Here is a 16,249-nt window from a genome sequence, read left to right as displayed (position 1 = left end):
CACATGAAGAGAAAGAAAACTTGTGTCTCATCGCTCATAATTATTATGAGATAGCGTCTCATAATAATGAGATCTTGATAGTATAATGAGATGCTATCTCCTTAGCTAAGGAGATGCTATCTCCTTAGCATCTCAATAGTTTGAGATGCTAAGGAGATAGCATCTCATAAGATAAAGATGTGTTGAAGAAAAACATCATGAGATGCTAATCTGAAATTAGCTCATCAGCTAATTTCTCCTATCTCCTACTAGCGTCTCATTATTATGAAATGCTGCAAGGAGATAGCATTCAGATTAGCATCAGATTAGCGTCTCATTATTTCGAGAAACTGTAAGGAGATAGCATCTCATGATATCTAAAGCTAATTATGACTTAGTTATTTCATAATGAGATACTCTCAATAATGACTAGTTACCTCATTATTATATGATACTAATTAGATTTTTGTACCTATCTCATTATTATCTCACAAAATAGTTGAGTCATACTTATGACATTTAAGGGGTTTTTTTTCATCAGAGTGGCGAAAATTGACTTCCATGAATAACTTTTTTTTATTGCTACTTAACACCAACATCTGGATTTAGTTTAAACAGTGGGACAATTAACTAACAGGGGATAAATAACAGCAGCGGAGAAACTTAAATAAAAATGTACGTATCAACACATAAAAACAAAACACATGCACACCGTACTCCTAAATAAAATTAAGAATTTTTAATTAGAAACAGACTTAATTTTTTGAGTTTTATTTTGAGTCGCCTCGCCGGAAGTTCTGCTCTTTCACCGCTGCTATCATTGTGTTCATTGACAATGTTACCCGCTAGCTTCCAGGGGACATCCGCTCCGGCCGGGCAGCAATGGGACGACTGCGATTTTCATTCCAAACAAATCGATTCGAAGCTTGGAATGAGCGTCAAACGTTGAATAATTGGTAGTTTTAGTGTTTTAAATTCCTTTATGGTTTATTTCGGCCCTGGTTGTGAAGCGAAATCGTCCGGGGTGGAACTTGGCTGACTTGTTCGTCTCGGGGAAGGAAGTTTGTTGTGGCGAAGGAAGCGTAGGAAACCGGGAGGGCCGAAACATCCCGTCATGATGGAGGACTTCGGCTCGGCTCTGGAGAAGAACGTCGCCGACCTCACGGTGATGGACGTCTACGACATCGCGGCGGTGGTGGGCCAGGAGTTCGAGCGGATCATAGATCAGTACGGCTGCGAGGCTCTGTCCCGGCTGATGCCCAAAGTGGTGCGGGTGCTTGAGATCCTGGAGGTGATGGTGAGCCGCAGCAGCATGAGCCCGGACATCGAGGAGCTGCGGCTGGAGCTGGACAGGTTGCGGCTGGAGCGGATAGACCGGCTGGAGAAGGAGAAGAAGCACAGACAGGTGTGACAGAGCGGGGCAGCACGGCAGACTGACTGACCGAGGGAGAGCCATGTTGGTCTGGTTCTACCGACTCACTGCGCCGGTCACACTACAGTGTGCTTACTGAAAATTTAACCCAAGAGAAATTGCTTCATTAAAATATTATTGAAGTATAAAAATAAATATGTAAGTGAATCTTTTAAGGATACAAGTTAAAGTCATGAAAGGGCTGAAAATATTTGACTAATGAATTAAGAGCAAATTTCAAATGCAATAAATCTGGACGTAGTTTAAAAATAATAAAGTATTTTTACTAAATACTGACATTAAATCTGCGTATCAGCAGCACTTACAAGGAAACCTCCAGACAACTTTCATATTTTTTATTGTTATAAAGGGCTAACTATATGCCTGAGGTGATAGGTTGTTTTGTGCTCTAAAATCTTATTCAAAAGAATAAAATTTAGTTGTATTTACACGGTATTGTAGTTACATTGACTCCGAAATGAAGATGAAGCAGAAAAGGGGTCAATCAAGTGCCTAATATTTTCTTTTTATTTGAAGAATATTTTATTTATCTGAAATTATCACCCTAAAAGATAAAATAAAGTGTCCATTTACTAGACTTGAGCTCCGCTGTTGAACTAAGGCTGCACAAAATTATTCAAAGGACTGCAAACAACCCGAGCCTCACCTTTGACACCCCTGATATACAGTAACTTGTAAAAATATTCATGGCCATTCAATTTTTCAAAAAAAAAAATAAAAATTATGATACAAACTTAAGTTCTTTGAGTTTTTTGCATAAAGTCTCAATAAAATTACTAAATATATGCAGTTGCAAAGTACGAAACCAGACTTTAGAGAACAAAATGAAATGATTTAATCTGAGAATACATTGAAATAAACAGCTAAGCAGTATAATAACAAAAACTACGAGTAAAAATCTCGATATGTAAACATAACGTAACATTCTGCTTCACATTTTACAGCTGCAGCTGATAAGGGAAAACATGGGCATGCTGTGATTTTTATTTAGCGGTAGCAGTCGGTCTGCTGAGTGCCGTAAAACAGTTTCCAGGTCAGCTTCTCGTGACAGTGACAGAGTCGGCAGCAGACTGATTAACTGGGTCTCATGACTGTGAGATAGTGGACGCCGTGGCTGGCGCGCGTGCGAGAAAAGTGCGACCGAGCTGCGTTGAGTTTCACGCGCAGAATACCTCAAACGCTCTCGTGGAAGAAATGTGAGTAGGACAGATAGCAGGTTAAGGTTTTTGTGGTAGTTTTATCCCTACAAAACTAATGAGGGCACTTTGCTTTTTCTCTCTCTCTCTTTCTAACACACAATAAGAAGCTGAAATGTTTTTTCTGTAACTCCAGCAACATTAGCTGACCTTCTGTTGAGGTGCGCTTGCTTTTGAACAAAGGTCATCAGATGATTTAAACTCTCTGGATTTAGTTTCTTTTTTCTTTTTAGTTTATTTTAAACATTATTGGAAAATAAGAATAACTGCAACACAACTGAAACAGACGTTTCACACACTATTTAAACTTGAAACCAGAAATATAAAGATACATGTGTTTTTTCCCCTCACTCTCTGAAGTTGAAACAAACCAAACTTCTCTTGTTTTAGGTTAGTTAAAATTACAACAATTATTTCTGTTTGCTAAATGCCCCGACGATGAGTGAATATGTCAGAGATTTATTTATTAATGTCGTATAACCGGCCTAAAATAAGAAAAGCTTGGTCTGATTTAACGTGAGAGGAAAGGTGACTGTAAACTTCTGGCTTCAATAATATCAGATCAGTCAGTAGATATTATAATATTAAAGAAAAAAAGAGGTGTGCTGTCTAAATGAACAGACAAACCTAAAAAACAAACAGATGAACTGACTCGTTTCCTTCTGTCTCGGTGCTGCAGCGCACAGAGAGTTGCTAACAATACATTAATTATCCTGGTCGGTTTCATTTCAGCGGTTCTTCCAGATGATTCATCTCCCGTCTTGTTGATGGAGTTGACCTGGATGGCATCTCAAGGGTTCATTTACTTAGATGAGTCAAAATCTCTCAGAGTGAGAGATTATCCTGAGCAGAGCAGTTTAACCAAGTGGAAAAACTGAGAGATCCTTTCTTTACGTCAGTCAGGTCTAAACGCAGAGTTAATAGTAGCTCTTCCTCAGCTGCAGAACCAGAACCAGCTGTTTCTAATGCAGCTCATGAAAAGCCTTTATTCATCGTTATTTGGAATTTTTGATATAATTCTGAAAAATATATAGAAACCTTCCTACATTCAGAGGTAGAGCCACGCAGAATACTGCAGCAGTTTGTGTCACAGCAGCCGTATGAAAAGCCTCTGACTGAAGACGGTGTGTTGCTGTGTATCACAGTTATTTGGGGTTAGCTGGTTACCTTAATAACAGCCCATGACTATTGCTTCTAGATGTACTAGCATACTGTCAGCCAGCTGACAAGCAGTGCACAGCAACAAGTTGGAGAGGGGCCATCACATTGTTCTGACTTTACCCTCCACAATAGGATTGCTCCGATAAGTAGGCCCAGAAATCCTTTATTTTGGGACATAAGTGATCGGCTGATGTTAACGTCAAACCGCCCACCAGGTCACGTCTCTGCCGTTGTTAATTTAGCAACTTTCCCCCCAAAAAAATGCTATTGACTGCAGCTTCAGGCACCTGTCTACCCATGTCTTATGATGTTTGTGTTTTTTGTTCTATCTTTTGAAATGTTGTCGTGCTTTCTTGCGCAGTGACAATAACTGAATTCTGATTTGCTGTGAATCAGACTTTACTGTGGTGTAAAATTTAAAGACATGACTCAGATACAGACCCTGTGTTAGCCAGGATGTTCACGCTGTCGTGAAATGAAAACTCGTTCCTTATTAGTTCTCACTTAAAGTGAGACAGCACCGCTACATCTCTGGATCTGGGTCAGATCAGCAGATTATGGAGCTTCACTTTGAGATTTAAGTCGTGTAATAATGAGTTGTTTAAAAATGTGTGTGTTCAGGAGTTGGAGCGGGTGGAGGACGTGTGGCGGGGAGAGGCCCAGGACCTCCTGTCCCAGATCGCTCAGCTGCAGGAGGAGAACAAGAACCTCCTGTCCAACATGTCCCTCAAAGACTCTGTGAACGAGGAGGACCTGCAGAGGCACGAGGGTGAGGCCGGCGCTCCTGAGAGCACGCCGTAGAGACCCGGAGGTCACGTGTTCTTCTCACCAAAGGTCGTCACGGTTAAAACTAAAACGTAACGAAATAGCGAAAACTGAAATTGAGGAAACGTTTTCGTTAACTAAAGTAAATAGAAACGGTAATTAGTGGAGAAAAACTGGAACTATATCATGCGTTTATCATGCTGAAATCATAAATGTTCTTTGTTTTTGTGTTTGTGAATCTATTTATTGGCCTTTCGAACTAGATTCATTTCACACACAAACAGTTCATGTCGGACGCCTGCAAATTACGAAGCTCAATATTCTGCTTGACGCAAAATGGCTTCAGCAAAAGTTGGGAGAAAACACCAGAATCTGTCATTTGCTTTGTAATAACTGAATACATTTTTAGAAAATGGGATCTTCTGCTGAGTATTTACTGACCAAATTGATGTGTTCATAATCACAATGCAACACTTTGAATTCTGAACCAAAAAATGAACCAAAGTCTGAAAAAACTGAGACGACTAAATTAAAACTAAACAACACTGAACTAATAGGAACTAACAAAAACTCACAAACGCATTCTAAAAACTAAGACTAAATGAAATATACAAACAAAAAGTCACAAAGAAATAAAACTAAACTACAATGAAAAACCCAAAACTATTAGAATCCTCTTTATGACATAATATATGTAGAGACGTTCGGAGCTCATGTTTGTTTTACTGACTTGATCTTATTATTACTTCACACTACTTCAATGCGCTACGTAATTGATTTTTTTTCTTCCTTTGGACAGTGGAAATGTTTACACCTGTTCATCCAAGTGGGAAACGATAGTTCACGTTCCATCATAATGGAGATGAATAACATTTTAATGATTTATTAAAACACAATGAGATGAAAATTGGACTCAAAGCTTCAGTGACTGAAGTGTCACCCAAAGACAAAAGGTGAAAGATTTTGCAGCATTTTCTTCTAACCAAAACCGTCTAAGGTTATAATGTTAGCTAATCCATGCCAATATAGCATATTAATCTTGTTAATAAGAATACAGATGTTGTAGTTTCCTGTTTTAAAGTTAATGCCAGGAATAAACCTAATTCTCTTTCATTTCTCTGCAGAAGTTGCTTTAAACATATTTGAGAGAAATGCTTTGTTCTTCTGTTGCTTGAGGTTACGACCCGGAAAGGTCAATTTTGTATTTTCACGTTGTGGAATTTGACATTTTCTCTTCAAAAAACAAAACAAAACGTAAAAAGTCCGCTACATGTCTCTCAGTTCTTCGCTCAACGGCCTCGCACAGAGGCGCACACAAAGAAAGCCTTCTCTGTGTCCGCCTCGTCTCGACCTCTGTGTCGTCCGACACAGACGCCGCAGTGATCCCGCCGCCCCGCCGGACAGACCAGCCTCAGTGCTGGTCAACACCTGCCAGACTCGCACACAAATCGGCCTCCGTGGCTTCTCCCCCCTCTCTCTCTGCTAATAAACGCTGGGGATTAAAAAAAAAAAAATGTCAGAAATAGATCTTCTCAGTTTGCAGTCCAACACTCAGCTGCTCTCTTCCAGGGATGACGGAGAGGGAGAAGCAGGTGATGATGAAGCTGAAGGAGGTGGTGGACAAGCAGAGGGATGAGATTCGAGCGAAGGACCGCGAGCTAACGCTGAAAAACGAGGACGTAGAAGCAGTAAGGCCACTTCCTCTGCAAAGGGGCGTCAGAGAGAATGGCAGGAAAAACTTACACCGCAAAAACACAACATCTTACCAAGTGGTTTTGTCTAGTTTCTAGCGAGAATATCTTAGAATACTTGGGGAAAAAGACTGAAATAACCTACAAGTAACTTTTTTAGAAAGATACAGGAGCTTGTTTTAAGTTAATAATTCCTGAATATTGATGAAAAAGTCCAAGTTCCACTAGCAGATTATTTCACTTGTAACATGGAATTAAATCTATTATTAGTGAAAAATCTGCCAGTTGAACTAGTACTTCTTCATCAATATTAAGGAATTATTGACTTAAAACAAGCTCCTATATCTTACTGAAAAATAACTTGTAAATTATATTTTCTTATTTCAAATGAATTAAGATAATTGCACCAAAGACTACGTCAGATATACATGGTAAGATTTTGTGTTTTTACAATGTTGGCATCAAATTTCTTTTTTTTTTAATACTCCCTCCACATTGTTGCATATCTGCCTTACGTTTGATTGGCCGTTAAAGTTAACCTTCTGTTATGGCCTCATGCATTCAACACTGCAGTGTAGATGATCTTAACCAGCGAATTTGTTCTGGATTGTCCTCCAGATTGTAACTATCCCCTTTTTTGAAGGACAATTGCATTTACAGAAACTTCATAAATCATTTTACTTGTTATTTCTCTTGTTTTATTTGTTTATTTTGTATATTTAAAACAACTCCGTCTTTTCCTCCTGCAGCTCCAGCAGCAGCAGTCTCGCCTCATGAAAATCAACCACGACCTGCGGCACAAGATCTCCGTGGTGGAGGCTCAGGGCAAAGCGCTGATCGGGCAGAAGGTGGAGCTGGAGGCCGGCGCCCAGGCACAGGCGCAGGAAGTCTGCGCCCTGCGGCAGGAAGTGACGCGCCTACGGGAGCGTCTCCACGGAGAGCCGACGGCGCAGAGCCCCGAGGAGCTCCTGGTGCCTCAGCCGCCGTCACCGGCAGAGGTGAGAGACGCACAGAGATCAAGTTCAGGCTGACAGCTGCTTTTAAATATATCAGGGACAACTCTGAGACGCTTGGAATTTAAATATTTGCTCGTATTTAATGTCGGCGGTTTAACGAGACAAAAGAAGTGACTTCATTCAGCTGTGATAGATGTGTTTCCTCCATGGACTCGTCAAGGTTTTTCTCTGTAGCTTTGCTGTTTTTTATGTTTCCATAGTATAACCTCAATTTCTCTTTCAAGCTGCCTTATGCAACTTTTATAAACACTATTTTATTTTATTTTTTTTACATGTTTCTTAAAACTGTCACTATGTCATGCTAGTATGTGAAATAGTGAAAAAATAAAACTCCTCCCATAAATGCATTGTTCCTGGTCTAAAGCAACCAGTCACAGCCAGGAGGAGGATCTTAGCGCTGTCAGTTAAGCTTGCATACGCGCTGCTAAATGTGCTAATGGTAGAAAACCAAGACATCATTCCAGGAAAACTTTATATCCACCACCAGGCTAACTAGCCTTGGCATTCATGGCAGAACAAGCTGTAGCCTAGCAAAGAGCAAGGGCAAGGGTGTGAGCGTTGCATCCATGAGGGTGATTGACAGTGCTAAGACCCTCCTCTTGGCTCTGATTGGTTGTTTTTGACTGAGCAATGGATTTCTGCAGTAAGCATTGGGACCCAGTTTATGTGCTTCATCCTGCATTGTCTCGACACAGTGAAGGTTTAAAAAATTTAAATGAAACACGTTTTTTAAAAATTAAAGTTAAATCCTCCAAGTTGATGCGCAGAAACATTCTGCTGAAGATCTTCCGTCACATTTACCTCAGAGACTGTTTGGGGAATAATAAAGTGTTTTTCATTTCGCCAGCGGGATAAGAGCGCCGCAGTGGTTTTGAGCGCTGAGGGTTGGTCAGACAGACCGGGCGCCTGCCGGCTGACGGCGGGGGGCTTTGAGCCGCCTCCGCAGACCCATACTTCCTTCCTCAGCTCAGAAGGACATGAAGATGAGGAGGAAGCTGCGTGGCTTTGGGTAATGCAGGCTGGCGTGATGTTTAGTTTTCTCCACGACGACGGCTTCAAAAAGCTGCCGGTCTAACGGCGTGACGCGGGCGGAGTGGCTCTGCATGGCAGTCTGAAAACTAACACGTGTCAGCGGGGGATTTGTTTTTTCCTCTCCCGCCAAGTGGGTGAGAACTTTTAGATGACTGCACTGACGATGCCTCTAAATATAGATCAGCATGACGACTCAACCTCAGGCGGCACTTGAAGTTGTTGTTTCAGTGATCAACAAACCCTGAAAGGCTGGTTCATCTTCCAACCAAAAAGAAACAAGTGGGGGATTTTTTAGCAGGTGTTTTAGGCAGCAATAGACTTAGAAATATTAGACGATTTATTTTTAGAGGTTATATTTAATCATCTGTGTGTTCGTTGGAAACTCCCAACGTGCAACAAAAAGATCAAAGGATCTCATGTGGAGATAAAAATGTCACATCAGTAAAATATTCAGTGGAAACTCTGAACCTCAAATGAAATTGGTTGGAATAGATCATTTATATATTGAGTGTCTGAATATGGAAACATGTTTCCCTGTTGAAAATAATAGACAATAATAGACACCGACAAGCCCACCCACCAAAACATACACAACACTTAAAATCAGCCATTTTCAACCTATTAGTCATTAAAACTATACTATATGACTGCTACAATGTTAGCAGAAGTGTTCCTAAAATAAGAAAATTGAACACTTTTCCAGTTTCTCTGGGACATATTGATGATTAAGAACGTAAAAACGGACCGGTACAAGACAGGTGTGTAGTTCTGTGAATTCCCCACATACTTCATCTGAAGTGCCGCGATCGACTCTGACTGACGTAGACGCGCGACAGAAATCACATCATTTTGTTCACGGAGAAGCATCCGCCTCCCGAACTTGACGCCAGGCCCAGTCGAAGTGTCATGTGATTGATCAGAAGTTTGTCGCCGTGTTTTATGCAGAAATGCTCTCGGACAGCTCTGTTGATATTTCTCTCCAACAAGCCCTCTTCTACTGTTCATACCAGAAGGCGACATGAATACCTTTTTAAGAACATTTATCTGACGCGGTGAGAAATGATGTACATTTGTACATAAATAACTTTTGTAGTAATAACCATACTGTCAAATGGCTAATAACTCCTGTAAATTGCAGCGTCATTATCCACAGAGGCCGCCTGCTGAAAAGCGCGTCTCTCTTTTGGTGTTTGTGTGAACCCCGGAGGTCAGCAGCTTCAGCAGAAAACATTTTTCCTTATTTCTTCTGTTCTGTGGCCTCAGTTGAGTGTTCACTTATTTTGTCATAAATGAGAAAGTGGTGTCCATTTAAAAATTGGAAAACTGATTGAATTTGGAAAAAATTGTAATTAAATGTATGATGTCAGACGTTGTTCCTTTAAAACTTGTATCCATAAGAGTAAATTCTAACCAGTCCCTGCGTGGCTTAGTGAGCTGCATGTGTTTGGGGTGTTTTTCTTTAACCGAATGCGATTGTTTCTGGTTTGCTGAGTTAAAAGTGAGAAACACGTCACATCTTTAAGACAAAAGAGATACAGACAAACTAATTACATGTTTTAAACAAAAAAAAACAAAACAAAAACGCTCATATCTGACTTGAAGTCCAACATCTGCCACCAGGAGGCGATGTGTGACGAGGACATGCCTGGTGTGTTCCAATATTTCACCAAGGTATCCTCGCCTCGTACCCGCTTCCTCCTCCTTCCATGCTGGCCGGTTTAGTTCACTCTGTGTGATGCACCGCTGTCTCGGCAGGAGGCGATGTGCGAGGAGGAGTCGGGCGGAGTGGACCCGAAGGACCCCAACCGGCCCCGCTTCACGCTGCAGGAGCTGAGGGACGTCTTGCACGAGAGGAATGAGCTGAAGGCCAAAGTGTTTCTACTGCAGGAAGAGCTGACGTACTACAAGAGGTAGATGGAGTGGAGTGGATTCTTCCTAGCTTATGACTGGACCAACAATAACAGAGCTGCTTCCTTTCAATCGTTCTTCTTCTGGCCTTCATGCTGGGCTGATTTCCTGTTGATGTGATGCTATTTGGAACGAAAAAAGATCACTTTGCATACTGTGGTTTCTCTTGTTGCATCGTACCTTTGAGTCATCCTCATCTGTCTATATCTTTTTAAACAACAAATAGTAACAATTTTCCACAGTGTCATTCTTCTATCTGTACCCATTATAAATTATATGAACATTCCACGTTATAAATAAACAAAAGAAGAGATATCGATAATATTGTCAAAAGTTATAACAATGAGTACAATACAGTCACCCAATCATAATGGTATTTTTTTTACTGAAAGTGTACAGTGAGTGCAAAAATCTATCTACTATTAAATTGTCTGTGTCCGTCTTGGAATGGTTGCTGCTGTAAATAAATTGGGGGCTCGTCCAGGATCTTTATTTTTCAGATACTTGTAAGAGGCTAAATAAACCCAACAAAAGTAAAATATGAGAGTCCTGCTTGAAGACTTCAATAAAAACTATTTATTTAGTAAAGTTTTATAATCCAACAATATTTGGAAAAACAAGCATTTGTCCAAATATTTTCTTCATGAGCCTCAAATCATGTATACTTCAATGTATTTCTATGATGCTAGTCCAGGTTTCATTCATTTCTCCACTTGGTACAATATGGCTCTTTCTCACTTAGTTTTCTGCACTCATTTCGCAATAAAATAAACACATTGCCACATTCTTTTGTTCATTGCCAACATGTTCTTGTGTAAAATGCATTTTTCTTGATTTGTTAGCGTATTCAGAGGAAACACTTTCATCCTGCATTTTCCACACATATGTGCTTGATGACTGTAATCGTTTCTTTTCACAGTGATGAAGTAGACGATGACATCGCAACTCCTTCTCCGTCTCCCTCCCCTGAGCTGAGGACCCGCTCTCGGTCGTCCGCCCAGCCCGAATCGGGAATCAAGCGACTGTAAGTCACAGCTTCATGCCCACAAACACACCCGACCTGTAGGGTGGGCAGCAGCCTGTCACAGTCTCCCTCCCTGCTCTGCGTTAAGGCAAATGATTAGTTTGCATGTGCAAAGCAAAGGGTGTCGTTTTGCGTTCTTGCTTCAGCCGTTTATCTCCCAGAGAAGCGGATCTGCAGGTTCATAACTTTATTTCAAGCTTGTAGCAGTACATCACAACCTTACACACACACATACACACATCCAAAAAAAATCCTGTTATTGGTCATCTGAGGAAAACAGCACATTGCGACAGTCTCTTCCTGCGTTTGTCTGGCTGTGAAAATAAACTAGAGGTTACACAGTGAAACTTGCTGAACTCTAAATAAGTGCTCTTTGTGGCTGCATGGGAAAATGTATGTTCTCTGAAAACTTTCGCTACCAAACACAAACCCAGTGATCTACCATAAGTAGCCACTAGGTAGAAATCTGACGATCCGGGAAATTCTTTTCCCGCTTTTGTTGTTGCCTTTTCTGTGTTTGTCACTAACACTCTCCACCTACACTCTACAAACATGATTGTCTTTTTAAATTGTTGTTAATGAAGGCCTTTATGTGCAGTTTAAAACAGCTTCTCCTCACATGTTGGCTTTTTTGGTGCTTGAGACCATTATTGTCTCTTCATGCTTGCTTTATTGTAGTTTAGGAGAACTAATAATAACTACGAAAAGTTTCAAGAACAGCACTATGTATTTAAAGTCAGGAATACAGTAGCTCCGTTTCCACTACAAATGTGCGCAAAACTGTTGATATTCCGCTAATGTTAAAAAAACAAACAAACTACAATTTCACAATTACGGTGTTTCCGTTAAATTAGAAACGCAATTAAAATCACACGTGAATAAGTTTGTTCATGTCGTAAGTCATTGCGAAACATCCTCCTACCACTTCCTGTCGTCTTCTTCATCATTTCCGCTAGCAGTAACATCCAGTTGTTGACTCTTGAACTGCGAAAAAAGTATTTCCGTTGTAGTTTTGCGAAAAACGCTAATTTCGATATGGCAGAAAAAAACATTTTTATCGAGAAACTTGAGGGTTTTTTTTCCGGAATTGCCTTGTTTCCATTCAGCAAATTTATTTTCATAATTCCAAATTTCACAGTTTTATGGTGGATGGAAACGCAGCTAGTGTTTCATTGTGTGTGTGAATGAACTCTGACATGACTTTTGTTACATCCCCCACCCCCACCCTCCTCTTCCTCCTCCTCTTCCTCCTCTTCCTCTCTGTGCAACAGGATCTTCACAGCCATAATGCCGATGGTGGCGGCTGGTTTGATCCCAGATGACCCCACTTTACAGCCAATCAGACGCCTCATGTCGCTTGTATGACTTTATTTTGGCTTTCAGCCCGTCACGGTTCCTGCTAACAGCCTCCACCCCGCTGCATGTGCCTCACCTTTGTAGTATTCTGATTGGCTGATTGTGGGGCTGTCTGATTGTTGTGGTGGATCATTAAAAAAAATAAATAAATCAGCCAGTCAGAATAGACGTTAGTTTTGTTTCACTCAATCACTTTGGCCTTTATGTTCTTTAGTGAATCACTTTCTAATGTTTCTGATCAATTTATAGGGTTCACAGTAAAATCTGCAGAGATTAATTTAAAATAAATTCTGTAACTTTCAAATCATTTAGACCTCTGAGAGATCTAACAGACAAGATCACTGTAGGATATTTAAAATTAAATCGTTTTAAGTGTCAATGAATCAAAGAATCTCGCAAAAGAGCATTTGTGAGGTCAGACACTGATGTTGGACTCTCTCACTCATGTCCTCATGCACTGTCACGTTGAAACTGGTCCAACATGGTTGGGATTGTCCAAAAGTTCCTTTCACTGGGACTGAGGAGCCATCATCTCTAAATCAAGAGATGATGCTGGTGATGGTAGCATTATGCCGTGTGGGATTGTTTCACTACGATATTCTCCATTGTGGATGGAATAATGGAAAAACATCTTGAAGCAGCAGCTAGAGTCTAGCTGCTAGACTGATGAAACCCAAAAGCAGTTTTGTGGAAACTGGAAATATTACTGATATTAAGAGTTGCTGACAAAATGTACGAAGTATAAAGTATAAATTCTGCAGCTGCTTCTGGGTCTGTCAGTAGTCGGAGAGCAATAAAAACATTTATATCAGATCTTTTACATCATTTGCAACATTTTTCCTAATGAATTTCCCCTAAACACAATATTTTCTTTCACCTAGTTTTTCGTTTTTTTGCTATGAAATTAAACAAGATCTAAAACCACAACTAAACTCTATCCCCAAAGAGCCCTGGAGGGGGCGACATTAACAGCACTGTTACCCTAACTCCTAACACCGCTTTTCATGTTTTGTTCAGTTCCTGACCTCACAGTCATGACTGTGTTTCAAACCTCTCTGTGTCGTCTCTTCAGGTTTAGCTTCTTTTCACGTGACAAGCAGCGCGGCGCACAGCGGGGAGCGCCAATTGACGCCGGAGGCGGCTTCAGGTCCTGGATGCAAAAAGACGACGTGTACACAGAACAAGCCCAGGAGGCTCTGCAGCATCTGTAGGATGCAAGAATACACTCCACTCCTCCCCACGCACATCAAACTACCGCTACAGACTCATTCTGTGCTTCAACCTGAGGGGCCTCGCAAGAAACAAGAGGATCTTTTCGGAGAAATGCATCAAGAGGTTTATTTAAATAAGAGACGATACGTTGTCAGTTTAGAGACTGTGCAGCTTTGAAACGCCAGACAGTGTTTTAGTTTTCCAGGAATCGTTTCCACAGGAGGTGGTAGACCCACGTTGAAGGATGGAGAGGCTGGATGTTGACGAGAAGACGAGACGGGAGTGTCAAGCAAATTTATTTCGACTGAAAAAAGGAAGTTCTCTACATTTTTATTTTTTATCAGTAGAAGGTGAAGCTGCGAGGGAAAATTTGACACCGTTTAGTTTTACAGTATTTTAACGTTTCCAGCCACTTTGGTCCCGACATGTGATCACCACCAGCATTTAGGGACTTCTGAGCGGCTCCACAGATCAACTCTGCGTCTAATCATGATTTAAATACTGGAGATACTGGAGGCCATTTCTTCAAAGAAAACAGCGTGAATGAGTAAAGTTGAGGCCATGTCAAAACAGTAAACTGAAACTCAAACAAATGACAAAAATGGCAAACTTTGGCTTTATGCCATGATTGAGATAATTATAATATTATACCATGGACGTCTTCAGCTTTCTTTTAGCATAAGAAATTAAATTCAGGAGATCTTATCTCATTAAGTTACGTTAAGCAACCTCCCTAGTTCTTATTATAAGGCCTAAATACATGCCTTATCCCTGAGTCAGCAGATTTTTTACATTAAAATCTTGTCATTTATACATAATGGTAACAATATTTTAGTAAAACAAAGAGGACAAGGGTTTTCAAATCATTGTAGAGCCAAAAACATTAATAGGGTTTGTGTGATTGCCCTATTAAAAACAAACACATAAGGTTGACACTTTTGTGGGAGTGTTTTCTATTTTCTCGTCTATTTTCAGTAATAAGAGTGGATTTGGGTTTCTCCCTAAAAAATATAGCTTTCAAATCAACCACTGTAGCTTTGTCATAGAATTACAGTATAATAATTAATAATTTTGAAATCGCTTATGTAGCTTCTATGCGATATTTAACATAAAAATTTTGTGATGTCGGATTTTCTTGGCAGAAATGGGATTCCGTAGAAAATGTTATTCTTTTTGTTTTGACTCATTATGAAATGAACCATTTTCTCCATCAACTAGCAATACTTTTCTACCAGTTGTATCTGAATGTATAAAATAATCCTCCACTTATATACTTCTGCAACTCTAACGATGCCAAATCAGCCCCGGCGTTTGGTGCCAAACTTTGAAAACCGAAACTAAAGTCGGCTTTAGTTTCGCCGACTTAACCAAAACATTTTGTTTTACATCCGCTTTATTTCATGATTTCATGCAGATGTTTCTCTGTGTTACATTACGTTTATACAAGTCATGGGAAAAAATATATGGAAAGGTGTGTTTAATGAAAAAAAAGCTCAAATTTACAAAGTTGTAGACCACGTAATACAGAGCAAACACCATGTTGCTGTCCTCTGAATGGATCATTTTCAGCTTGGCAATGAAGACATCAGGAAAGTCGCACAGGAGATAAAATATTTTGGATGAGAAGGATGCAGTTTTTATTTCATTTTATATTTTTTTTTATGTTTTTACAGTTTGTGCTTCATTCGCTGCAGTGAGATAAGCTGTGTGTTTTAATAGTGACAGCACTTTATCCTTATTTACGCTCCTCAGAGAGCCGGAATAAATTATTGTAAAAGGACAAGAATGCTATATAGCAAGAACACGATGATAAAGGCAAGTGTGTTTGTGTGTGTGTGCAATTAAGCAATTTCTCTCTTTTTCTCTCACATAATTAAGCCTGGAAGGACAATAACACAGAATTAAAGGGAAGTCCAGACAAAGCAGCTCAATATTTCTCTTCTATCATGTCTGCACTCTGACAGGCAGATGTAACAAAAGCATCATGGCTCCAGTTCAAACCTGTTTCTTTAGTAATTAAAGTCATTAACATGAAAAGGGTGTTGTATGTCTTCATTTGATTCTACATGCTGATTTTTTTTTTCTTTTCATCCACGTAAAGCACGTAAAGTGAAAAAGTAAACCCTTTTTGGCCACCAGAGGGCAGGACATCCAACTCATCTACAGTTCTAGCTCGACACTCGGGGAAAAGCGAAGCAGGTGGACAAAGGGGCGTCCCAGCCGTTGGAGAGACGGCAGGTGTGGTTGATGGGAAGGGACGCTGGACTACCAGGAAGTATTCACGACACCACGGTACTGCGAGTGTCCACATAGTATCTGGTAGTAGTATCTGGTAACTGCTCGAGGGATTTAACTAACGCGGGAACTAGCGGTGTGGTTTTTGTCGTTTATTATATCGCAGCAAAACGATCAAAAATGCCAGTGTAAGTTTTTTTTTTTTTCTTAAGAAGCTACATTTCCCTTGTGGTGTTGTGCTC

At 40.3% G+C, this 16,249-nt stretch overlaps 1 protein-coding gene across 5 annotated transcripts; it reads left to right on the top strand.

The window, feature by feature from the left end:
• Nucleotides 1–769: 769 nt before the first annotated feature.
• rilpl1 (Rab interacting lysosomal protein-like 1) lies at nt 770–15,809 on the top strand. Of its 5 annotated transcripts, XM_015044540.1 has the most exons (10): nt 770–1,384; nt 4,390–4,537; nt 6,103–6,221; nt 6,974–7,222; nt 8,088–8,249; nt 9,893–9,943; nt 10,028–10,182; nt 11,100–11,204; nt 12,476–12,563; nt 13,633–13,726. In XM_015044540.1, exons 1-10 carry the CDS (start codon nt 1,094–1,096, stop codon nt 13,636–13,638), a joined length of 1,374 nt encoding a protein of 457 aa, XP_014900026.1. In that variant the 5' UTR covers nt 770–1,093; the 3' UTR covers nt 13,639–13,726. The 5 variants fall into 5 exon arrangements, with proteins under 5 accessions (XP_014900026.1, XP_014900025.1, XP_014900028.1 ...); XM_015044539.1 differs by lacking the exon at nt 12,476–12,563 and having other exon boundaries at nt 777–1,384; nt 13,633–15,809; XM_015044544.1 differs by lacking the exons at nt 770–1,384; nt 12,476–12,563 and adding an exon at nt 2,519–2,607 and having other exon boundaries at nt 13,633–15,809.
• The last annotated feature ends 440 nt before the right edge of the window (nt 15,810–16,249 follow it).

This window comes from Poecilia latipinna, unplaced genomic scaffold, assembly GCF_001443285.1.
Source record: "Poecilia latipinna isolate Pla-1442-1.1 unplaced genomic scaffold, P_latipinna-1.0 Scaffold681, whole genome shotgun sequence".
Taxonomy (NCBI): Eukaryota; Metazoa; Chordata; class Actinopteri; order Cyprinodontiformes; family Poeciliidae; genus Poecilia; species Poecilia latipinna.
The sequence above is the reverse complement of the archived record's forward strand: the minus strand, read 5'-3'. Positions and strand labels throughout refer to the sequence as shown.